The sequence below is a fragment of the Erythrolamprus reginae genome, chromosome Z, assembly GCF_031021105.1.
Source record: "Erythrolamprus reginae isolate rEryReg1 chromosome Z, rEryReg1.hap1, whole genome shotgun sequence".
Taxonomy (NCBI): Eukaryota; Metazoa; Chordata; class Lepidosauria; order Squamata; family Dipsadidae; genus Erythrolamprus; species Erythrolamprus reginae.
In genome coordinates, this window is record NC_091963.1 from 47,387,956 (window position 1) to 47,412,390 (window position 24,435).

General features: G+C 41.6%; 1 protein-coding gene across 7 annotated transcripts in view; it reads left to right on the forward strand.

Annotated features, from left to right (window-relative positions):
• Positions 1-24,435, forward strand: part of CREB5 (cAMP responsive element binding protein 5) — a 311,336-nt gene that overhangs the window by 281,971 nt on the left and 4,930 nt on the right. For all 7 annotated transcript variants that reach the window (XM_070729315.1, XM_070729319.1, XM_070729317.1 and 4 more), the window contains 2 exons: positions 19,006-19,323; positions 23,269-23,496. In XM_070729315.1, the coding sequence (XP_070585416.1) occupies positions 19,006-19,323; positions 23,269-23,496 (546 nt within the window). The remainder of the gene's footprint in view (positions 1-19,005; positions 19,324-23,268; positions 23,497-24,435) is intronic.

The following is a 24,435-nucleotide window of genomic DNA, read 5'->3' on the forward strand; positions in this document are numbered from 1 at the left end:
GAAACTTTATGAATTACCTTTGGCCAAATTTGTCAGAAATCTAAGAGTTTAGTTTCATGATATCTAAAGGACAGGGTAGATTTAGGTCTCGAGGTCTGAAGCAGTATTGGGTTCTTTAGGTTAAAACTAATATTTTAAATGGGCTTGGAAATCCCAAAGTCAGCAAATGCATAAAAGGAAAAGCATCATGCATCTATAATATCTACTGCAAATAATACTTAGTAAAATATGAGATAAAACTTGCTAAAAATATTTCTCTGCGATTAAAACATATTTACTGTCAATCAAATTCTGAAGGGAGAACAAGAAGCAATGGATAAAAACTAATCAAGGAGAGAATCAACTTTCCTGGCAGTTAGATCAATTAATAAGTGGAGATTTTTAAGAAGAGATTGAACGACCATTTTCCTGAAATGGTATAGAATCTGCTACTTGACCAGGGGATTAGATTAGGATTAAGTCTTCCAAGGTCCCTTCCAACTCTATTATTCTGTTACTATACAGTGGTACCTCTACTTAAGAATGCCTCTACTTAAGAACTTTTCTAGATAAGAACTGGGTGTTCAAGATTTTTTTGCCTCTTCTTAAGAACCATTTTCTACTTAAGAACCCAAGCCCAGAAAAATTTCCCAGGAAATTTGAGAGCGGCATGAAGACCTGGCCAGTTTCCTACCATTCCCCCTTTAATCCCAGCCATCTCGGGCTTTTCTGGGCTGCCAGAGGAGCCTTTCGGTGGCACTCCCCCTCTCGCCCACCTGGGTTTCTCTCTCTGGCACAGTGTATGGAAGGCAGCCTCATGCTGGGTGTATAGGAGGCGCATGCTCCTTCTTGCCACCTCAGAGTCCCCCCCCTTTTTTTAAGCCTTAAAGTTTTGGAATTTTTTTCCATTCCCCTCACCTCACCCTCTTCCTTTGGTAGCGACTGTCCTCCTCATCATCTTCCCACCCAAATTCCAAATTTTTATTTTTTTTCCTAATGGGTTTGCATGCATTATTTGCCTTTACATTGATTCCTAGGTGAAAAATTGCTTCTATTTACAACTTTTGTACTTAAGAAGCTGGTCACGGAACATCTTACGTAAAGGTAACACTGTACAGTACTTGGTATGTCCATGTTGAATTATTCATTCAGTTAATATCCCACTTATATAGTCATGCAGTTATTAAATTTTATTTATTTCTACATAGCTTCTATGTCTCATAAAACAATATTTTGGTATTTACATAAAAGCAAGTGCTTTTATATACAATAGTGTCTCTCCATTTATTTATTTATTTTACTTAAATAAATATGGTTTCTGACTAATGCCATGGGAGACTGTGAATAGGTATAGCTAGGGAAACTTCAGCACACATTTTTTGTTTCCTATTAAACTACCCAGAAATCATTTCCCCAACAGATACATATTCTTCTTTTTCTTTGTCTGTCTAGACACTGTAGAGCAGAGGTCACCAATCTTGACAATTTTAAAATTTGCAGACTTCAATTCACAGAATTCCCAACTCCATAAGGTTTGAAGTTTGGAGACTGCTGCTTTACAAGATCTTTCTTCCAGGCCAGCAGTAGTGGTTGTTTTAGTTGGTGCATCAAATTAATCTTTGCCACTGCCATCTCCCCCGTTCTCTCATTATCTTCTTTCACATTATCCTAGGTTCTTTGGATGGGAATTATCTTTTCCAATGTTGAATTGTTCTGAGCTGAATTGGCAATGAAACTGATTTCTAAAATTAAATATTGGGAAGGCAAGAGAAAACAAAATCCTAAGCATTTTATTTCACTCCTGTATTTTATTTTCTTTCCTGTAGGATTAGATGTTAAGTTTTACTTTCTGGATTTAAAGAAAAGAAAGAAAAAAGTGTATTGCTAGAACTGCACTTAAAGCCTAGAACAGTGATGACAAACCTTTTTTGCCTCGGGTGCCGAAAGAGCTTGGGTGTGTGCTATTGCGCATGCGCTAGTGCCCACACCCATAATTCAATTCCTGGCTAGGGCAAAAACAGCTTCCCCTGCCCTTCCGGAGGCCATCTGGAGGCCAGAAACGACCTGTTTCCCAACTTCTGGTGGGCCCAGTAGGCTCGTGTTTTGCCCTCCCCCAGGCTCCCCAGGCTTCCCTGGAGCTGGGGGAAGGTAAAAACTCCCTCCACCATATCCAGGGAAGCCAAGTGGCGAGGAAAGCATGGCAGGAAAAATGGAGGGCAGTCAATTGGGTGGACATGGATGGTGGGAGCATGGGAACAGGACCAATTTGGGGTGTGGTTACCGGTATGGTGAGCCACCTGCCACCCCCTTACCCCTCTTAGGACCCCCCCTAAGTTATCCCACCACCCACCAACCCTGGGGGCAATACTGTCCACTTTGGGAACCACTGGTATAGAGTAATTCTATGCAGATTTTCCTCTTCAACACCCATGACAGTTGATATAAATACTGGGTCATTGTTGCTGGGACAAAAATACCTTAATGCCCATTTTCTTGACACACCTGCTGTAGAAATTCTTTACACCTTGCTCTATGATTAGATATTCAACCTGTATTCCATAAGCACAAATAATAAGTGGATCATTCAAATTAATAAACCTGTAACTCTCTCTGTACTTTCCACTGGAATACCAGCATCAATCTCCATGATTAATTATAATTAGAAAAGAATTATCCTGGACCTGACTGCCCCAAATTCTTCTTTAGATTGGGGAGGTTGTTTGACACACCTTCCCCCAGGTGCTTCCTGCTTCTCCTACAAGTTTTCTTTTATACTTTGGAAATCTTCCAAGGAAAAGTATGAAAAGGACTTTTTTTTCTGGCCATGCTGATAACAGATTATTAAGCATCTAGGATGCAAACTGTGGGAAAAAGAGGTTGTCTGTTCCACCAATAAGGAGGAATCAGACCAAGGCTGCCACAACTTAAGCATATGGGATGGTTGTTAAAATGAATGGTGTGTGTGATGTGGTTTGCTAGCTTAATTCTACAGGATCTTCTTTCTCCAGTTGTATCTCTGCTTAATACTAAACAGCTTTACAACTCTTACGATAAGGTTTCAGAGATACCCACACAGAAAAGAGATTGGAAAGAATAATTGAACTTGTCTCTCTTCTCTGTATATCAATAATCTCCAAAGAATAAGCATAGGCTTTCTAACAGTAATTATAGATACATATATAAAAGAATCTGGGATATTATTTATATAATTAAGGATACAGCTGGACTATTTTTCATTAACCTATTGCCAGTGAAGGGCTACTACCACTGTGGGCGTGGCTTATGCAGGACGCGCTGCATTTTCTTTTAACATGTTTCAGTGCAAATTAGGTGCTCTGGGGTGGAGCTCCATTTTTGCTATCCCACTGCATTTCACCCTGTCTGGGCCGTAGCCCACCCCTGCCTATTGCCCTACAGATTGTTGGACCACAATTTCTTCAATATTGGATTAGAGCAAAAAAATAAAAACTTCCATATACCCTAACTGGAAATACAAAGACTATATTCCAATATTATTGAGTATGTTAAATATATTGGAGGATACACTGCAGCTATCTGTGCCCACAATATACAGTAGTTCTCCTCTTTTAATCATTAAAAGGATTTTTACAATTACAGTATGTTTAATATGTCAGTGGCCTAGTTTGCATATATCATTGATTAAATTGAATTATTAAATAGGTGAATGCAGACAACATCTGAGTCCATAGGATGGAAGTCTGGAAGTATAAGATTTTCTTATCTAGAATTCCTCTTAATCCCAAGATATTTCTTATTGCCACATCTATCTTCCAGAAGAGCAGAAGAGCAGTTAGGACTTTAACAACCTGTGTTTCTTTTTGAAAATCAACAGAAAAAATGCAAATATTTTTGAAATATTTTTAATAAAGCCACTTCCTAGCATAGAAAAATGTGGCCGTCACAGATGTTTTCAAATATGGTTCCCTTGTTCCATACGTCTCCATTAGCACCAAAATATTTTTTTATGGAACGAGGTTTTATGACTAGAATTTTTACTCTTGCTCAAATGTTCCAGGATTTTTTTTAACTGAAAAGCTTAAACACATGGAAGATGGATAGACAACTCTAATAAAAGGCAAACAAAATTAAGCTTATTACAATGGAAAACATATTTTATGTATTAAAAAACAAACATTCATGGTTGAAAATCATGAAAAAATAGCAATATTAAAGGGAATTGCAATGTTCTATTAAAACTGCATTATCAGCTGGAAAAAGTCTAATTTTTGAAAGAGACTGTTAATTTATAAATCACAGAAATAGAAATTTATTTATTTATTTGATTTTTATGCCACCCTTCTCCTTAGACTCAGGGTGGCTTACAACATGTTAGCAATAGCACTTTTTAACAGAGCCAGCATATTGCCCCCACAATCCGTGACCTCATTTTATCCACCTCGGAAGGATGGAAGGCTGAGTCAACCTTGAGCCGGTGATAAGATTTGAACCGCTGACCTTCAGATCTACAAGTCAGCTTCAGTGGCCTGCAGTACAGCACTCTACCTGCTGCGCCACCCCAGCTCATATAATATACTTGTGCCCAGCTTCAGGTATGGGCAAAGCTGAAATTACATACAATGCACTAAATTGTTTTGTAAAATAAGATCTTGAATCAATGAGATGTGAGTTAGCATAACACAAATAAACAAATATTAAACCTATTGCAATGCCTGGCTAAACATTTTATCTATACCTGTAGAAACATTTTATCTATACCTTTATCTATAGCAAATTTTTAAAAAGTATATACAGTGGTACCTTAAGATACGAACTTAATTGGTGCCGGGGGGAGGTTCGTAAGACGAAAGGTTCGTAAGACGAAATATTGTTTCCCATAGGAAACAATGTAAAGTCAATTAATCCGTGCAACCAAAAAACCCCCCGCAAAAAAACGGCTTTCCGTGACTGCTGGGAAGCGGCGCGGCTGTTTTAAAAGGTGACAGCCGGCCTGGGGGGCTTCCCAGGAGAGGGTTCGGGGGTGCTGGGAAGCCCCCCAGGCCGGCTGTCATCTTTTAAAAGAGCCGCGCCGCTTCCCAGCTGTCTCCTGAAGCCGAAAGCGGAAGTTCGGCTTTGGTGTTTGGCGTTCGGAGACAGCTGGGAACCCAGCGGTCTCCCGAACGCCGAAACCGGAAGGGGCAAGGTGGGGGGGGACAACGGGAGGCTCAGCATTCCGTCAGTCGCAGCGCTGGCTGTCAACTTTTCTTTTTAGCACTGGGGAGGCAAGTCAGCTCCTGCCCAGTTTTAAAAAGAAAAGTTGACAGCCAGCGCTGCGGCTGACGGAATGCTGAGCTTCCTGTTCTCTCTCCGCCCCCTCGCCCCTTCGCCCCCCTGTGTTCCTAGGAGAAGTGCTGGTGAGGAGCAGAAGGTCTGTCTTGCCTCAATCCCCAGCACTTCTCCTAGGAACACAGGGAGGCGAAGGGGCGAGGGGGGGGGGAGAGAACAGGAGACTCAGGAAGGGAGCTCGGGAAGGAGCCCACAGTCAGTCGGCTGCGGGGGGGAGGAAGGCGATTGTTCTGCTGCCGCCAGCATGGCCTGGCTGGCAGCGGAAGATGTAACGGAGCCCACGGGGGATTCGCCTTCCTCCCACCCGCAGCCGACTGATCGTGGGCTCCTTCGCAACCTCGGAGAGCTTCCAGGGCATGAAAGCTCACGAAAACCAGGAAGCTCTCCGAGGTTGCGAAGGAGCCCACGATCAGTCGGCTGCGGAAGGGAGGAAAGCGAATGCCACGGGGCTGGGCTCGGCTCCCCCCTCGGCTCCCCCCCTTACCAGCCCCGCCGCGGAAGGCTCCATTCTGTTCCCTGAATGGAGACCGCCGGCCGCTCAATCGGGCCGGCAGGGAACAGAATGGAGCCTTCCGCGGCGGGGCTGGTAAGGGGGGGGGAGCCGAGGGTCAGTGACGGGAGGCGCGGCTTGATCCGGGAGGCACGGCTTGATCCGCTGAGCCTGGCCGCCCAGAAAATCACAGCCTGTGTTGCCTGCGGCTGCGAGGGAAACCGAGCCGAGAGCAGCATCACCGCGGCTCCTGGCTCGGTTTCCCTCGCCGCCGCGGGCAACACGGGCTGGGATTTTCCGGGCGGCCAGGCTCAGCAGATCAAGCCGCACCTCCCGGATCAAACCGCGCCTCCTGTCACTGACCCTCGGCTCCCCCCCCCTTACCAGCCCCGCCGCGGAAGGCTCCATTCTGTTCCCTGCCGGCCCGATTGAGCGGCCGGCGGTCTCCATTCAGGGAACAGAATGGAGCCTTCCGCGGCGGGGCTGGTAAGGGGGGGAGCCGAGGGGGGAGCCAAGCCCAGCCCCGTGGCATTCGCTTTCCTCCCTCGAGGCTCAGTGACGGGAGGCGCGGCTTGATCCGGGAGGCGCGGCTTAATCTGCTGAGCCTGGACGGCCCGGAAAATCCCAGCCCGTGTTGCCCGCGGCGGCGAGGGAAACCGAGCCAGGAGCCGCGGTGATGCTGCTCTCGGCTCGGTTTCCCTCGCAGCCGCGCGCAACACGGGCTGGGATTTTCCGGGCGGCCAGGCTCAGCGGATCAAGCCGCGCCTCCCGGATCAAGCCGCGCCTCCCGTCACTGACCCTCGGCTCCCCCCCCTTACCAGCCCCGCCGCGGAAGGCTCCATTCTGTTCCCTGCCGGCCCGATTGAGCGGCCGGCGGTCTCCATTCAGGGAACAGAATGGAGCCTTCCACGGCGGGGCTGGTAAGGGGGGGAGCCGAGGGGGGAGCCGAGCCCAGCCCCGTGGCATTCGCTTTCCTCCCTCGAGGCTCAGTGACGGGAGGCGTGGCTTGATCCGGGAGGCGCGGCTTGATCCGCTGAGCCTGGACGGCCCGGAAAATCCCAGCCCGTGTTGCCCGCGGCGGCGAGGGAAACCAAGCCAGGAGCCGCGGTGATGCTGCTCTCGGCTCGGTTTCCCTCGCAGTCGCGGGCAACACAGGCTGGGATTTTCCGGGCGGCCAGGCTCAGCGGATCAAGCCGCGCCTCCCGGATCAAGCCGCGCCTCCCGTCACTGAGCCTCGCCAGCCCTCTCCAGGCTGCGGGCGGGGTCCGGAGAACAATGCCTGGCGCCGCGCTCCGATGCCCGAGCTCCTTTCGCCTGCGGCTCCCAGCCCACCGCCTCGCTGGCTGGCTTCTCCTCCTGCTCAGCCTCGCCTCGGCCTTTGTGCGCGGCTTGTCCCGACAGCCCCCCCACCCCAGCACTTTGAATACAGCAGCTTCTGCTGGATACGGGCGGTGGGTGGGACGAGCGGCGCGGAAGCCAGGGGCTTGGCAGCTCGCCCCGCCCATCGCCCATATCCAGAAGAAGTGGCGGGATTCAAAGTGCTGGGGTGGGGGGGTGTCCCGACAGCCCCACCACCCCAGCACTTTGAATCCAGCAGCTTCTGCTGGATACGGGCGGTGGGTGGGACGAGCGGCGCGGAAGCCAGGGGCTTGGCAGCTCGCCCCGCCCACCGCCCGTATCCAGCAGAAGCGGTGGGATTCAAAGTGCTGGGGTGGGGGGGTGTCCCAGACCTGCTGCCTTTTCCCGCGCCCGCCGCCGGCCCGATCCTGCGTCTCCTGCTTCCCCCCCCAGCCAAAAATACAAAGGGGTCTCCGGCGGCAGACCGTCTTTGTGTTTTTCACTGGGAGGGGGGAGCAGGAGGACCTTCCTGACTCCCTCCCCCAGCGCCGGACCTCCTGCCCTCCCTCCCAGCCAAAAACCCAAAGCAGCCTCCCGAACATTTTACATCTTACGAACCTGCCGCCGCCGCCGAGAAGCCCCGCCGCCCGGCTGTCACCTTTAAAACAGCCGGGGGGCTTCCCAGCAGCTTCCCGAAGCCGAACGCCAAACCCGAACTTCCGGCTTCGGCTTCTGGGAGGCTGCTGGGAAGCCCCCCGGCTGTTTTAAAAGGTGACAGCTGGGCTGCGGGGCTTCAAACGCCGAACCCGGAAGTTCGGGTTTGGCGTTCGTAAGATGAAAAAAGTTCGTAAGAAGAGGCAAAAATTTTCTGAACCCCGGGTTCGTATCTCGGGTTGTTCGTAAGACGAGGGGTTCGTATCTTGAGGTACCACTGTATATGCTTTAATTATTTGAATACCTGTGGGGAAGGGAAGGGAATGGAATGGAATAGAATAGAATAGAATAGGTGGAAAGGACATTGGAGGTCTCCTAGTCCAACCCCATGCTTAGACAGAAAATCCTATACCACTTCAGACAAATGGATATCCATTTTTTTTCTTTAAAACTTCATGTTGGAGCATTTATAACTTCTGGAGGTAAGTTGTTCCATTGATTAATGGTTCTGTCAGAAAATTTCTCCTTATTTCTAAGTTGCTTCTCTTCTTGATTTATTTCGACCCATTGCTTCTTGTCCTACCCTCAGGTGCTTTGGAGAACAACTCGACTCCCTCTTCTTTGTGGCAACCCCTGAGATATTGGAATGCACATGACTGCTATCATGTCACCCCTAGTCCTTTTCATCACGCTAGAATATGTTACTCTTGTGATTTTCCCAGCCTCTGTTCGCTGATCAAATGAAGCTGAAAATAAACTTGCCCCATTTTGTTTTAGATCCATTGTCTCTGGAGAATGCTTGTTGAATTATGGTAGAATATTTCTTTGTAATATATGGCTACATTTAAAATCATATTTTTCTGATCTTCAAAGCATTTTACGCCATCTTTTTTCCCTCCTTTCCCTTTTATTCTTATAAAGCTGAACCCACCAAAGGGACAAATCTCTCATAAGGTTTTCATTAAGACACACAGCTGTTATTTCTATAGAACACAGCTCCAGGAGCCAGTTAAAAATTATCTTTAAAATAATGATCATTATCCAAAGCTACTCATAATGATGAAACACAGTCATTTTATATAATGTGAGGGTGACATTATATAAAATGCTTGAACACAAGCAGCAATAAGTACACTTCAACTTAGATCAGTTCATTTAGTGACCTTTCAAAGTCACAATGGCACTGAAAAAAGTGACATTTTCAGAATTATGATCTTTACAGCATCCCCATAAATGTGGTGACTGTGGTTTATATTTATATTTATATTTACTTAACAACATAAATTTTGGACATCATTTATACATTGAGGACTACCTCTAATTTAGTCTTATTGCTGAATGAAGTTGTGAATTGAAAGGCAAGATAACTATATATATCTCATGGATTTCTACAGAATGGGTTAGAAAGCAAATGACAAAATCTATGCTACCTGTTTCAATGCAATAATATCACAATACAAATATGAAAGGGTGCAGCTTGTATCATGATATCGTTATACATGTTTCATTCAATTGACATCATTGTAAGTAGATAGAAATCACAATTTTTAATTTGTTGAGCAACTTTGTCGCCACCCTACTAGTCTGAATTTTAAATCTACTCTAATGTAATTTATAGATTAGATAACTATTGTGTGTGTGTCTTTGGCTCACAAATCTATGTGAACCCAAAAGGATATCAGGCAGATGGGGAAATATTGTGCCCTAAGGGACTTGAGGAGTCAGCATGCATTGGGTAAATCCTTGCCCTTCATCACATCATTGCCCGCCTTGTTTCCCAGGTGTTATAAATGCTTGTTTTGTCAATATGTGAATTGATGAAAGAAAGAAAAATTTCACTTTGATAGCAGGACAACTAATGTGACTTCAGGCTACCTGTGTAGCAATGAAGGGTGAGGGAGTGGACTTTTCCTTTAATTATGAGCAGCAAGAGATCTCTAATTCATGGATAGATGGAAGTGAATATGAGCCCATAGATTGGGAAAGTCAGAAACTAATGTCTAAAAAAGATCAACAGATTTAGCATTTTCTAAAGCAAAGCATAGACCAGTGATGACGAACCTATGGCACGGGTGCCACAGGTGGCACACGGAGCCATATCTGCTGGCACGTGAGCTATTGCCCTAGCTGAGCCCCAACGTGCATGTATGTGCCGGCCATCTGATTTTTGGCTCACACAGAGGCTCTGGGAGGGCGGGTTTTTTGCTTCTGAGAGCCTCCGGAAGGGATGTGGGAGGGCGTTTTTGCCCTCAGCTCCAGGGAAACTTTTGGAGCCTGAGGAGGGTGAAACATGAGCCTACTGGGCCCATCGGAAATTGGGAAACAGGCCCTCTACAGCCTCCAGAGGGCCTCGGGGGTGGCAGGAAAGCTGTTTTCACCCTCCCCCAGGCATTGAATTATAGATGTGGGCACTCGTGCATGCATGATAGTGTGCACATGCTCTCTTTCAGCACCCAAGGAAAAAAAGGTTCACCGTCACTGGCATTGACCCTACTGTGTGCCTATTTCAAACACTCATCTTTTTTCTTTAAACCATAAACCATTACTCATTTTCTAATATGGTTCTTTACTTATAATAGTGATAAGAAGCCCGAATATTTTATTAAGGATCTTCAGTTCTTTTGCTGAATAGATTTAGCAGTTTTTGTATGTGTTTTTTATTAATCCAAGTAGAATAATGTATTTACAAAAAGCTTCTTTTGTGTGAATTTCCATCAAATATTCTGGCTGAAAGATAACAGAAATTCATGATTTGGAGGAATGGTTTTTAAAGGTCTTTTCTTTGAAAAATTTAAAAGTGAGGGGTGGGGGAATTCAGTAACTTTAGTAAAGAGCATATCATAGAGTGCTGGTAAAAAAATTTTGTTAGAGCAACATAACTAAGGGGACCAGACATCCCACTTTTGGTGGGACAGTCATGCTTTTTAATAATTTGTCCCACGTCCCGCAGCATTTCAAAAATGTCCAGATTTTTGGAAAGACTGGGTCACCTTATTCTAGGGGCTATCTGGTCAAGCCTTTCTTTTGAGTGAAAGAAAACAAAACTCACATGGAGGCAGCTGAGGGGGCTTTGAAAGAGAGACTGTTAAATAAACTGGGAATTTTCTCTCTCCTTCTCTCTCTCTCTCTCACACACACATATACACACACTCATGACCACAGAAAGGTTCTCTTCCCTCCTGCTCCCTCCCTTCTCTCTCACACACACATATACACACACTGATGACCACAGAAAGGTTCTCTTCCCTCCTTGTCCCTTCCAAGAGTCTCCAACTTTGCAGACACCACTGCTCCTCGCCTTTCCTGCCCCTGGAGTGGAGTTGGGTGCCATTTCTCCACACCCGACAGCTGCAACCGGCGGTGCCCAATCCATCCCTCCCAAAACCAGCTTCCCTGCTGCAGTGCCACTCACCTGCGCTGCAGAATTTGCGGTGGGGAGGTGCCAGGAGAAGCTCCCCCTGTAGCCACTCTCTGGCCCAAGAAGGAAGAGGTACAGAGAGCCCCCACCCACCATCCCTACAGCCCCCCTGGGGGGAAGCCCATCCAGGTACTCAGCCATCTGTTGTGCTCCAACCGGCTCCACAGAGAGAGAAAAAAGAGGAAGGAAGGAAGACAAAGAAATAGAGAGAGAGGGAAACAGAGAGAAACCGAGCAAGAGGGAGGGAAGGAGGGAGAGAGAGAGAGAGAGAGGGAGGAAGGAAGAGAGAGAAAAAGAGGAAGGAAGGGAGAAAGAGAGAGGGAGGAAGGAAGAGAGAAAGAAAGAAAGAAAGAGGAAAAGAGAGAGAAAGAGAGGGAAGAAGAGAGAGAAAAAGAGAGCAAGAAGGAGGGAGGGAGAGAAAGAAAGAGAAAGAGAGAGGAAGGGAGGAAAAGAGAGAGAGAGGAAGAAAGGAAGAGAGAGAGGAAGAAAGAAAGGGAGTAAGGGAGGAAGAGAGAAAGAAAGAGAGGGAGGAAGGAAAAGAGAGAGAAAGAGAGTGGTAGAAAGTGAGAGAAAGACAGAAAGAAAGAGGGAATGAGAGTGTTGTGTTTGTTGAAATATATTGAGAAATTCACTGATTGGTTAAGACGCGGCTATTTAGAAAATAGCCGTGAAAGTTAAATGTTTGTCAGTTGGGAAAAGCCCGCCGTTTTAAAGAGTATAAATAGGGCAATGGATTAGCCGTTGCCCTCATTCCGGAGTTACTGACTTGGTGAACGTTTTCTGTCTTTGAGTATGCAATAAATGGAGATTGCTTTAACCAGCCTCTGAAGTCGTGATTTAACAGTGGTGACGAGGAGGTCGAACTCCCGCGAACGCAACCATGAGCTCAGCCATGGCTCCACCACCGGCCTTCTTCAATTCTGATTCAGAATCTTGGACCTCCTATATGTCCAAATTCAGAATTTTTCTCCAAGCAAGCAACCTGCACGATGCAGAGGACGAAAGGAAAAGAGCCGTATTTCTGAGCTACTGCGGACCAGCTATCTACAGCTTGGCTTCAACTCTCGTTGACCCAGACACGCTAGAAACGGATTAGCCGTTGCCCTCATTCCGGAGTCACTGACTTGGTGAACGTTTTCTGTCTTTGAGTATGAAATAAATGGAGATTGCTTTAACCAGCCTCTGAAGTCGTGATTTAACAGAGAGAGAGAGATAAAAAGGAGGGAGGAAAAGAGAGAGAAAGAGAGAGGGTGGCAGAAAGAGAGAGAGAGAAAGAGAGAAAGGGAGGGAGGAAGAAAGAGAGAGAGAAAGAGGGACGGAAGGAGGGAGAGAAAGAAAGAACAGAAAGAGAGGGAGGGAGGGAGGAAGAGAGGAAAAGAGAGGAAGGAAGGAAGAGAGAGAGAGAGTCTGGAAGAAAGGGGAGAGAGAGAGAAATAGAGAGAAAGGAGGGATGAAGGAAGAGAGAAAGAGAGGGTAAAGGAAGAAGGGAGAGAGAAAAAGAAAGAGAAAGAGGGAGAGTGGAAGAGAGAGAGCAAAATCTAGTTTGAAATTAGCTCAACTATTTAAGTGGCATTTTGATACTTAGCAGAGTTGTCATCTGATTTTCTGTTATCCAGGCTTTTTGTGGAGGATTTACAAAAGCAAATTGGTTATGTTTAATGTTTCTATGCAAGAAAATGACAGATTCCCTTCTAATTTTATTGTAAATGTATTGTACAGATGTCATATTTTCAGTTTTAAAAAAATTCAGCAAGTTATTTCTGTACAAATGTTTAAAAGTATGGCTTTTTCTAGTTGGATGTTGTATTTTTTTTAAGACTCTTTGAAGGCACTTTTAATTGCTGCTAAATGATGTTGCTTTTGCTTTTTCAAAAAAACAAAAATAAAACAAAAAATCAAAGCAACCTTCTTAAGGTGCAAGTCAGCTGAAAGTCCTAGAGAGATTGAAAGTAGATAATTCATTAACAATCAGGGCTTTTATGCGGTATGTATGCTGAGAGCATATGCACCAAGACAAATTCCTTGTGTGTCCAATCACACTTGGCCAATGAAATTCTATTCTATTTTATTCTATGTCAAAACGATCTGTGTTGGAACTATACAGTATAGTTCGAGTCAGTTTCCTGAACTACAGCATGGGATACTAGATGTAGAAGTTGTTTATATTGATTCTGGGTTTCTGGAAGTACTGTCTACAAGGTGGAAAGATGTTCCTCTAAAGAGATGTGTCTTGCGGCTTGTACAGAGTTGGAAAGGACCTTGGAGGTCTTCTAGTACAGAGGTCCCCAACCGCCGGTCCGCGGACCGGGACCGGGCCGTTGGAGCTTTTCAGCCGGTCCGCGGCGCCAGGGCCCCCTCGGCCTTTCCGCATCACCAGCGGCGCTCCCACCGCCAGCCAGCCAAGCCCCGCGCCCGCCGGAACCGGCTCCTCGCTCTCCCCCCGCCGCCCGCCGCGTTTGCAGGAGGTGGGGAGGGTTGGGCGGCCCGCCAAGGCCAGGAGGGACGCCGCTGCCCCCCCCCCCTCCTTCCCTCTCTCCGCCCGCCGCTGCGCCTCCTTGACAACGAGAGGAAATGCCGGCAAAGGCTTTCCTCAGCGGAGGCCGGCGAAGGTGATATTGAATGTCGGGGGAGAACGGGTGGTTGCACGCGCTTCCTATCTCCCTGCTAGCCCACTCGGAATATTCAAAATAAGAAAAACCTTTGCCGGCGAAGGCTTTTCTTATTTTGAATATTCCGAGTGGGCTAGCAGGGGGATAGGGAACGCGTGCAAACGCCCGTTCTCCCCCGACATTCAATATCACCTTCGCCGGCCCCGCCTCTCCTGCAAACCCCCTTGCTGAGAGCCCGGGGCGAAAGTGCTCTCGCAAAGGTGAGGCGGGCAGGGCGTGCGCGCGTCATCGCTGAGAAGAACAGAGAGAGAACGAGAGTGAGTGAGAGCAACAGACAGCAAGATAGAGAGAAAGTGAGAAAGAGAGAGTGAGAAAGGGGGGGAGAGAAAGAGATAGCAAGAGAGAGAACAAGAGAGAGAAAGAGCGTGAGAAAGAAAACAAGAAAGAGTGAGAGAGAGAGAAAGAAAGCAAAAGAGACAGAAAGAAAACAAGAGAGAGAAAGTGAGAAGAAGAGAGAGAAAGAGGGGGAGAGAGAGAGAAAGAGAGAGGGAGGAGAGAGAGAAAGAGAGGGAGAGGGAGAAAGAGAGAGGGAGAGGTGGGAGAGATAGCAAGAGAGGGAGAGAGGGAAAGGGGGAGAGAGGGGGAGAGAAAGAGAGAGGGAGAGAGAGAGGAGATAAAGGAAGAGGAGAGAGAGAAAGGAAGAGAAAGAAAGAAAGAGGGATAGAAAGAGAGAGAGAGTGAGAGATGCTCAGTGAGCCTTTCTTTGAAGTTGCCTTTCTTTCTTTCTCTTTCTTGCTTTCTTTCTTGCTCTTTTTCTTTCTCTCTTTTACCTTCCCTTCCTCTATTTCTTCTTTTCTTTCTCCTTCCTACCTTCTTCCCTTACTCTCCCCTTTCATAAGTTTCCTTGCTTCCTTCCTCTGTTCCTGTCCCTTCCCCCTTTCTTTCTTTCTTTCTTTCTTTCTTTCCTTCCTTTCCTCCCTCCATTTCTTGCTTTCCTTTTCCTTCCTCCCTTCCTTCCTCCCTCATTCCCTTCTTTCACTCCTTCCTCTCTTACTCTCCCCTTTCACACCTTTCCTTGCTTCCTTTGCACCCTTCTTTTGTTCCTGTCCCTTCCCTCTTTCCTTCCTTCCTTCCCACCCTCCGTCCATTCATTCACCCATTCCTCTCTTGATCGCCCCTTTTACGGCGCCGCTGACAGCTAGCTCCCCCCCCCCACCGGGCCATGGAAAACTGGTCTAGCTTAAAGCCGGTCCCTGGTGCAAAAAAGGTTGGGGACCTCTGTTCTAGTCCAACCCCCTGCTTAGGTGGGAAACCCTACACTACTTTAGACAAATGGGTATCCAACATCTTCTTTAAAACTTCCAGTGTTGGAGCATTCACAACTTCTGGTGGCAGGCTGTTCCACTGATTGATTCATTGTTCTAATGGTCAGGAATTTTCTTCTTATTTCTAAGTTGCTTCTCTCCTTGTTTAGTTTCCACACATTGCTTCTTGTCTTACCCTAAGGTGCTTTGGAGAATAGCTTGACTTGTCTCAGATAACTTAGCTAACTAATTTATTGATTTATTTCATAGACCGAATTTTTAATCCGCTTTACCAATGTGAAAATCTGGTCACCTTATTTATTTTATTTATTTATTCAATTTTTATGCCGCCCTTCTCCTTAGACTCAGGGCGGCTTACAACATGTTAGCAATAGCACTTTTTAACAGAGCCAGCCTATTGCCCCCACAATCCGAGTCCTCATTTTACTGACCTCGGAAGGATGGAAGGCTGTAATGTAACCTTAATGTAACCATCATGTCAAAATAGAGTAGACCTTTCATAAAGTTAAAGAGAGATTGGGTCTGCTTCTATGGAATAAGTTGAGATAGATTTATGGTTTATTACCAGGGTTTACCAGGGCATTGAGCACACTTTCCATTGAGAAAAGTGAATAAGAACCTTTTAAATTACAGAGAAAATAAAAATCTTCTTCATTGAGATGATCCAGCTACAAATCAATGTTTTCAATGCCTCTCAATGCCTTTCTGATTTGCTTCTCAAATAAATAAACATTGTTGAATGGTTGATGTCTATGGCAGGGCTATGAAACTTATGACAACAGGTTGCTGTCTGTGACATAACACAACTTTCCCCCCTTATCTTAAATGGGTAGGTGTGGCCAGCACATGACACATTTGACCCATGGGCTGCAAGTTTGACACCCTTGGTCTATGGAAACAAAAAAAAATGTATTATTTGGAAAATGAAAATTGTGTCAGGGAGTTAGTTATTTATGTTCCTTTTTATATTAACATCCTTCTCATCCCACAAACTTTAGGGAAATTTTCTAAGAAAAGGGCTTGTGTAACGTGTCATTTATAACGGCAAATGGTGCAATATACCATCAAAGAAAAATCATTTGGATAAATAGTGTGTGGGCACATTTACCAACTAATAGTCACCATTTATTTAAAAAAATTGGCAAATGGAAGTTTGTGGGAGTTTTGTAATTGGATTGCATGAACACCCTTAATAATATATTGCTGGTCCTTTACCAAAATAATGGTAGTTGCCCAATTTACTTCAGTCAGCAGATTCTACTTTGAAAAAGAATGCCTTGTTTGAAAAAGATGGTACATTTTCCTATATCTTTCCTATTTGTGGGTGTACTCTGTTAGGTACTGCTGTGGCTTTGCAGTTTGGCAAGAATGTGTTCAATTAGGATAGCTGAAGATATTTTTCATTTATATGTACAGCAGAAAGAACAGTGAGAAAGGTTTTATGTACTTGTGTTTTTGTGCAGGAGGTAAGAATGATTTGGAATTTCTTGATAACTGTTTTCGTTCACTTACTTGTTTGTGGTGTTACAATAAAACAACTATATTTAGAGAGGATGGATGGATGGATGGACGGACGGACGGACGGAAGGATGGATGGACAGAGGGATTAATTTGCACAGCCAGATGAATGGCATAAAGTCATTGGGTGTTTTTGTACATATTTATTTTGCTCATATTCCACAATGTGCATGTGTTGTCATGATGCAAATTGGATTTGTAGGCAAGGGGTAAAGAAAACTATTTAAACATGATTCAATCCAGTCCTCTAGCTATCTTAATTTATGGTCCAGATCAGTTTTGGATTAGTCCAAAGGAATTTATTTCATACCATTTAATATCACATATTGATATATCTTGCTTGTACTGGATTCTCTATTATGCCAAGTATTATATATTTAAGGAACTGACTGCTAAAACATAATGTTAATTCTACCCCGGCTCTGTACTTTCTACTTTATACACTTTCTCGTGTCATTATTTCTTTCTGTTTTACAGCTCATGTTGTCTTTAATGATACAAAAAAAAGTTTCAAATAATATTTTCAAATGAGTTCATCTATATTCTATGATATTTAATATGTGTTCTTTCATAAATCTGAATTTAAATATTACACATACAATACACATGTATAGTGCAATTTATCTTATTTTAGTATGCAGTTTCCTATTAACATTTACATCTTTATTATTGGAATTGATGCTTTCATAATGAATTTTAAAAATCAATTAATTAAAAAAATGCTAAAGTATGTTAGCACATATTTCAGTCTATATGATTATTATATCTTTAAATGAAAAAAAATGTAAAAAAGTTTTTAAAAAGTAAAGTAAAAAAAAGTGGAATGTGCATCCCTTGTTTTCTTTCTTAACAAATTATTGATGATAACTTTTTTCCTTTAGGTCAATAAAAAATATTGTTAATGAGACTAATTTTGGTCTCTTCGGTTCTGAAATTAAAAAGTGCTTTTTCTTTGTTCAGTTTCTTGTCACACCAAGAATCATCATAGATATTTCAACATTTTAAGGTTCTTTGCTTCTCAAATCTCCAATTCTTTACCAAAAAGAAAATAGATATTTCAACACCAAAAAATCTCTGTAAAGTGCTATAACATACTGAAGAGTTAAAAAATTATTTACATAAGTTTTTCAGATTATTTAAAGTAAATTGTTTCATATATTATGCATATGTCCAGAATAAGATTTTTTTTTCCATAAAAAATAGAGAGAGAAAATAAATAGAAAGAAAAAATAAAAATAAATGTTACAAATATTTGACATTAACCAAAAAAAAGATATTTGCACTTATTTTTTATTTCAGGATTAGCTAAAAAAATAACAATGTGTTTTGGTATATTAAATTGCAATATATTTTATAGAGAAGCAGTACTCTGAACTCATTATTTTAAAAAAACAGTAGAGAAATTTAACAATTTATACTGGAAGCAGACTAGATTTTGTTGAATGTAAGTAATTAATTATTAGTGATATTTAAGGTTATTCCATTTGTACAACTTTTTATGCAAGATATTTTTACTGAATTCTAGAAATCAAAGATTGCAACTTGGAAATGTCTTACATTACATATCATTTATGCCATATCATGAAATAAGTCTGAATTCACTGTGGCAATTTATTACACACAGCATTCTACTAGTACTTGTGCAAGAATTCGTGAACTATACGAATACATTTCTTTCTTGTCCTTCTCATTTCTAAGATCCAGGTATAGTGAACTCCCATTAGGCAGCAAATAAGATTTTAAATAATACAGTATGCCTTTTTTTGAAATTCTATGAAATTATACTGAGTTATATTTTTATGAATTTGTTTTTAGTTGAATGTTCTGTACTGCAATTAAAAAGGTCTCTTCCATGTGTAAAGCCACCAATTATTTTTTTCTAGCACTATATGTTTTACTTTGCTTTTTTATTTTATTTTTTAACATTTTGTTTTTAGGTTTATAGGTAATCTAGAAAATAAGAAAACAGAAAATTGTATTTCTTTTTTAGTCTAGTCCATGTATTGAAAAAGAACTGAAAAATTACTGCATTGTCTTGAATTAATGTTTTATTTCTTTACCAAGCTAGGCAACATTGCAACTAGAAATTTTTTTGAGCTCCTAAAGCATATCTCCCTTTAACAGTAAATTATTTAAAACTGTTAAGTTGATGTATAAGTTAGGTATTTGTGGGGGCACTGTTTCCTAAGGAAGGTGGGCATCATCCTGCCATAGTTAAGCATGTTTAAACCCAGAGAGATGTCAAAAATAGGAATACATATTGAACGGAGCAAAAATGCACACAGTTTTTGTAACATATTCAGACAGTCACCTGCATGCTCCATTTTAATACTGTTTTCTTTCTTTTTTCTTTTTCTTTTTCTTTTGTAGAGGTTGAAAGCAGCTTTGACTCATATTCCTGCGGGCATCTCCAATGGAAATATGAACACCATGGGTCATATGATGGAAATGATGAGCTCTCGACAAGACCAACCAGCCCACCATCATATGCACTCGCATCCACATCAACACCAGACCCTTCCATCCCATCACCCATATCCCCATCAGCATCAACACCCAACACACCATTCTCATCCTCATCCTCATCACCAGCACCCGCACCATCATTCTCATTCACATCTTCAGGCTCATCCAGCACATCATCAGACTTCGCCACATCCGCCACTGCATTCAGGCGGGCAAGCACAGGTAGAGCTTTATAACCTCTCTTATCTGAAGATGGATATTAAAAGCAAGAGTTTGTGGTGGCTTTCCCCCCCCCCCCCAGATTTTAATTCCCCTGCATCATTTTTGTAATTTTTGAAGTTGCCAAATCAAGAAAGGTCTTGAGTAGCTTACCAGGGGATTCTAATTAAGTAATATGACAATGTTTCAAGATAAAAGACTAACAGAGCAGAAGGAAATGAGAAAAAATACTTACTTTGCTTTCCCTCCCTGAGTGTTTTAACACTTTGTCAGCTGATATCTTATTCTTGAAATAAGATGATAGATAGACAGACAGACAGACAGACAGATAATAGGTAGGTAGTTAGTTAGATGACAGATAGATAGATAGAATTCCTTTCAGTAATAATAATAAACAGACACACATATGAAGACTGTAGATGTCTTTTTGTCATTCTTTACATAACTTTAAAAAAAATAGTCCTAGAACTTCCATGGTAAGTCTAGAAATGGTTTCTCATGTCAGATTTTACTTTATTTTATTTTATTTTATTTATTATTTTATTTTATTATTTTATTTTATTTTATTTATTTTATTTATTTTATTTATTTTATTTATTTTATTTATTTATTTTATTTATTATTTTATTTATTTTATTTATTTTATTTATTTTATTTATTTTATTTATTTTATTTATTTTATTTATTTTATTTATTTTATTTATTTTATTTATTTTATTTATTTTATTTATTTTATTTATTTTATTTATTTTATTTATTTTATTTATTTTATTTATTTTATTTATTTTATTTATTTTATTTATTTTATTTAATATTATTGACTTTATTATTTATTTATTATTGACAATATTATGCTGCCCAATCCCAATGATGCTCAGTGCAGCTTACAACAATAAATTGTACATACAATAAACAAGTCAAATAATTAGTAATAAGAACAGAAAAACCCATAATAAACCCTAAACTCACATATATACAGAAACAGTTGCAAATCGGATGTGCGGTGTAATAGTTGGACTATTTGCCACATGTATGAAGTCTATAGTAAATAATATTTAGGTCTGAAGTTAAGACCAGGAATTAACTTTGATTCTCACTACTGCTCTTGGTTCTACCACAGAGGTGGTAGAAGCCCCTTTATGACTTGTGAACTTTAGCTCCCAGAATTCCTGAGTCTACATGGCTGTTCAGGAATTCTGGGAGTTAAAGTCCACAAGTTATAAAAGGGCCATCATTCCCCATTTCCTGCTCTACGGTATGGCTTTTTGAAACACTTGAATCCATATGGAACTGAATTTAAATGATTTTCCTAGAATTAGGATCCTAGAAAATTAACATTTTTATATTTGCAATTGCAGATTTGAGAGAAGCAGATATGCCCTCAGGCCCCTCCCTGGCTGTTCATACTGAAACAATTGTTACTTCTTAAATAAAAACACCTTTGTGATATTATACTTACATTCTAGCAGATGAAGCAAAAAAAGAGTGATTATTTCCCCCAAAAAACATTATGTCTACTGCTTAGAGGATAAATGATGATTTTAAGATCTATAGGTCAGTTAGACAAGAGAACAGTTTTAATTCCTAATGGGAATACAAAAGTAATGACACTTTTGAAGAGGGCATTGCCCGGGATAAAAGATGGTTTGTGTGAGTAATAAACATCAGCTTACTACTTTCCAAACCCATCTATAATTCCCCTCAGTACTGGCCCCTTTAAGGTCAGACTGCTTCAACAGACACATTAATCTTATGGTACAGTTTACTAATTATTAACCAACTCTTTCTGTTGAACCATATTTTTGATTTTCATGGTTCACGTCAAAACCAAACTTAATTGCTAGGAGTCACATTTCCCTTTTGCCATAATTTTGATTGTTATGCCACATCCCTGTATTAAATTTCAAACTTTTCAACAGCCAACAGGAACCTAATGAATTAGGTTGTATAAATGAATGACTAGAAATCTAAAGTTATAAAGAGTAGAAGGAACATACAGATTCAAAGAGGCAAAATCCAGCAATTTGTTTACCACACCAGTCAATCTTCCTTATCTTCTATAGCTTCGGATGATGACATGTTGGACCCACACAAGCACAGAATTATGTGTAGAAGAGACCAAGTAAGAACATATTACAGGAAATAAGGGAGGCCACCTGTGTTTGGGTGGGGCTCCAGTAATTAGGGTTGCTGCTATAAATAGCAGCATGTGGGTTTGGCCATTGTGGAAGAATATCTTGCAGTTTCATCAGGAATCTTGTGTGCTGGACTTTGTTGCTTTTTCATGCCTTTGAAACCAAAGCAGAGCAGTGTGTGTGTCCCTTTGTTGAAAGAAGAAGGGGTGTGAAGTTTCTCCACAGCTGCTGGCTAAGTACTTAATGACTGCTTAAGGGGTTGTTTTGGGAAGAGTGCTCTTTGCAATACAAAAAGAGTGCTTAGTTTATTTTGACTTTTGGGATAAAGAACATTGTTTTGAATTTTCAAATGTGTGTGTGTCTGATATTTGTATCCTTGAATTTTCGGGAGGCTCCTATCAGAGTGCCCGACAGAACACCATTTAGTCATGATCTTCTAAGATCAAATAGAAAAATATACAGTGTCTGAGAAATATAATAGAACTTAATATAATTCCTTCTATGATTTTCCAGTTGGTTTAAAAAAATAATAATAATTCTATCTTACTTAAATTATTTCAACTTTATCCTGACATTATATCAAGGTTAGTTCAAAAGGAATCACATAGAAATGAGCTGTAATTAACACTTAATTTTTTTTTTCCTTGGAAAGGATGCTATTGATTTTTTTTCTTGCTAATATAGACTGACATAGCTTGGGTCCTACAAAAACTACAGTGAGAAGCACCAGCTTAGAATAATATATTTAGAATTCTTAAATTGTTTCTGTCCAAATATTGGAAATATACTAGATTGGATTTGATCTACTGAACTTGAAAATGTTAAAATCAATCAATCTATCTCATGCACACTTTGTTGGTTTAACTATGTCTTTCAAATTAATATTTCCAGTAATCTCAACTCTTGCTTTATCTTCCTGTTTATGCTAAAGTAGAAAGCCGCATTTTATTAATTCTTATATATGTTTTATTCTGCATGGGGATAGATAAACTAAAATTATGATGTTTTCATTGAGAAAATATACACATAGAGGAATGTAGCAATTCATCTTAATCATATTCATATAAATTCATTTCCATTTTTCTCCCATATACGTAAATGGAAGAAAAAATATTTTATTTTCAGTTTTTAATCTGTTTCAGTTTTATATTTACTTCATATTACAAAACCTAACATAGAACATATTGGCTGTAGTCTTACAATAACTGTCTACCTCAGTTAAAGCGATGCTCAGTACCATATAAAAAAACAATAAAAGCTGAAATTTGCATCAAGTTAACTCTGATCCTTGATCATTACATCATGGTTTGGGGAGATAAGGTTTTGTTGTTGTTTTTTGGTGGTGATCAATGTCAATATAAGTATGTAGAATTTCCTGGTAATTTCACCTCTAAGTACTAACTAGGCCTAGCAAAGCTTAACTTTTTTGGGAATGGGCCAAGGCTGACTGGGTTGCAAAAGAGAAATGCATTACTTTAAATCGTGAACAAAATTAAAGGTCCCAGGACTCTTTCCTTGTTTGATTAATACTAGGTGTCACAACATTTGAAATGATTCACGCTTGAACTAAATGCTCTTTTTGCTGCACTGAAATGAACTGAAAATATTTTTAATAAGATGGAGCGGCTCTCTCCCACAACCTAGTTCTGAAAGGCCAAATCCTGCTGAATGCAAAGTGTTAGACAAAGATTTAAGAATATCTTATGAAGTTTCAGAATTTCTACCACTTGCTAATTTGTCTGAAATTTGGGAGGGATGCCATTTATCTCTTTTGGATGGTTATTTCATTAAAAATAGTTATGATTCTTATTAGGTATCAACGTCAGCTCAACAAATGCAAGCCACACAGAGCCTACAACCTCCACAGTCCTCTGGTGGTCGTCGAAGAAGAGTGGTGGATGAAGATCCGGATGAAAGACGGAGGAAATTTTTAGAACGAAATCGAGCAGCCGCCACACGGTGCAGACAGAAGAGGAAAGTTTGGGTGATGTCACTGGAAAAGAAAGCAGAAGAACTCACCCAGACAAATATGCAATTACAGGTATAGATTACCATCAAGATACATAGGATATATTCAGTGGAGGGCCTCACCCTCAATGATGGGGAACATCGTTCTGGTGATAGCCATGTAGCACGTTGGCTAGCACCGGTAGTGATGCTGGATGTGCACATGTGTGCACGCACCACCGGTGCTTTCCTAGACTTAGGCCTGCCCTGCCCCATCATGAGCATTGCCTTCTCCTGCTGTTTGCCCATTGCTTGCCTCTTGCGCCGGCTCCCCCAACCACCCGTGCTGCCACCGTTCGCTCCAAGAATGAGAGGCGATCGTGGCAAGCAGGTGGGGGGGGCAAACAGCAACAGGCAGTGACGACCAGGCACTTATTTGTTTGCCCATTTCCAGGTTTTTTCACATCTGCACATGCACAGAAGCGAAAAACCTCCGGAAATTGTGATCTCTTGTGCGCGTACACAAGGGGGGGGAGTGAGGCCATGCTCCCGGCCCATTCTGGTAGGACTGGGAATGGTAGCCTGCTCCTGGATATATTTGTTTTTATGCCAACAATAACTTAACAAATAAAACTTAACATTGAGTTGCATTACATTATACTTCTAATGGAAAAACAATGAATTAATTGGTTAAAATTGAAACATTGCAAATTAATGTTTAATTTGCAAAAATTTAACCAAAGATTTTAAAAGCTGAAAGTTACCTGAAAGTGTTTTAATTGTTTTTTTCTTCACATATAAATACTTAACAGTTAGCATGAAGCCATCTCTTCATTAGGACTGAAATAAATATTTTAGATAGTAAGATATAAAACCCTTTCTCTTTTAGCCTAAAGCATATTACATATAATCTTTGACTTAAGACCACAATTGAGTTCTAAATTTGTGTTCCTAATGAACAATTAAATAAGTATTATCCCATTTTATGTCCACTGTGGCCACAGTTGTTAAGTGAATTACTGTGATTGTTAAG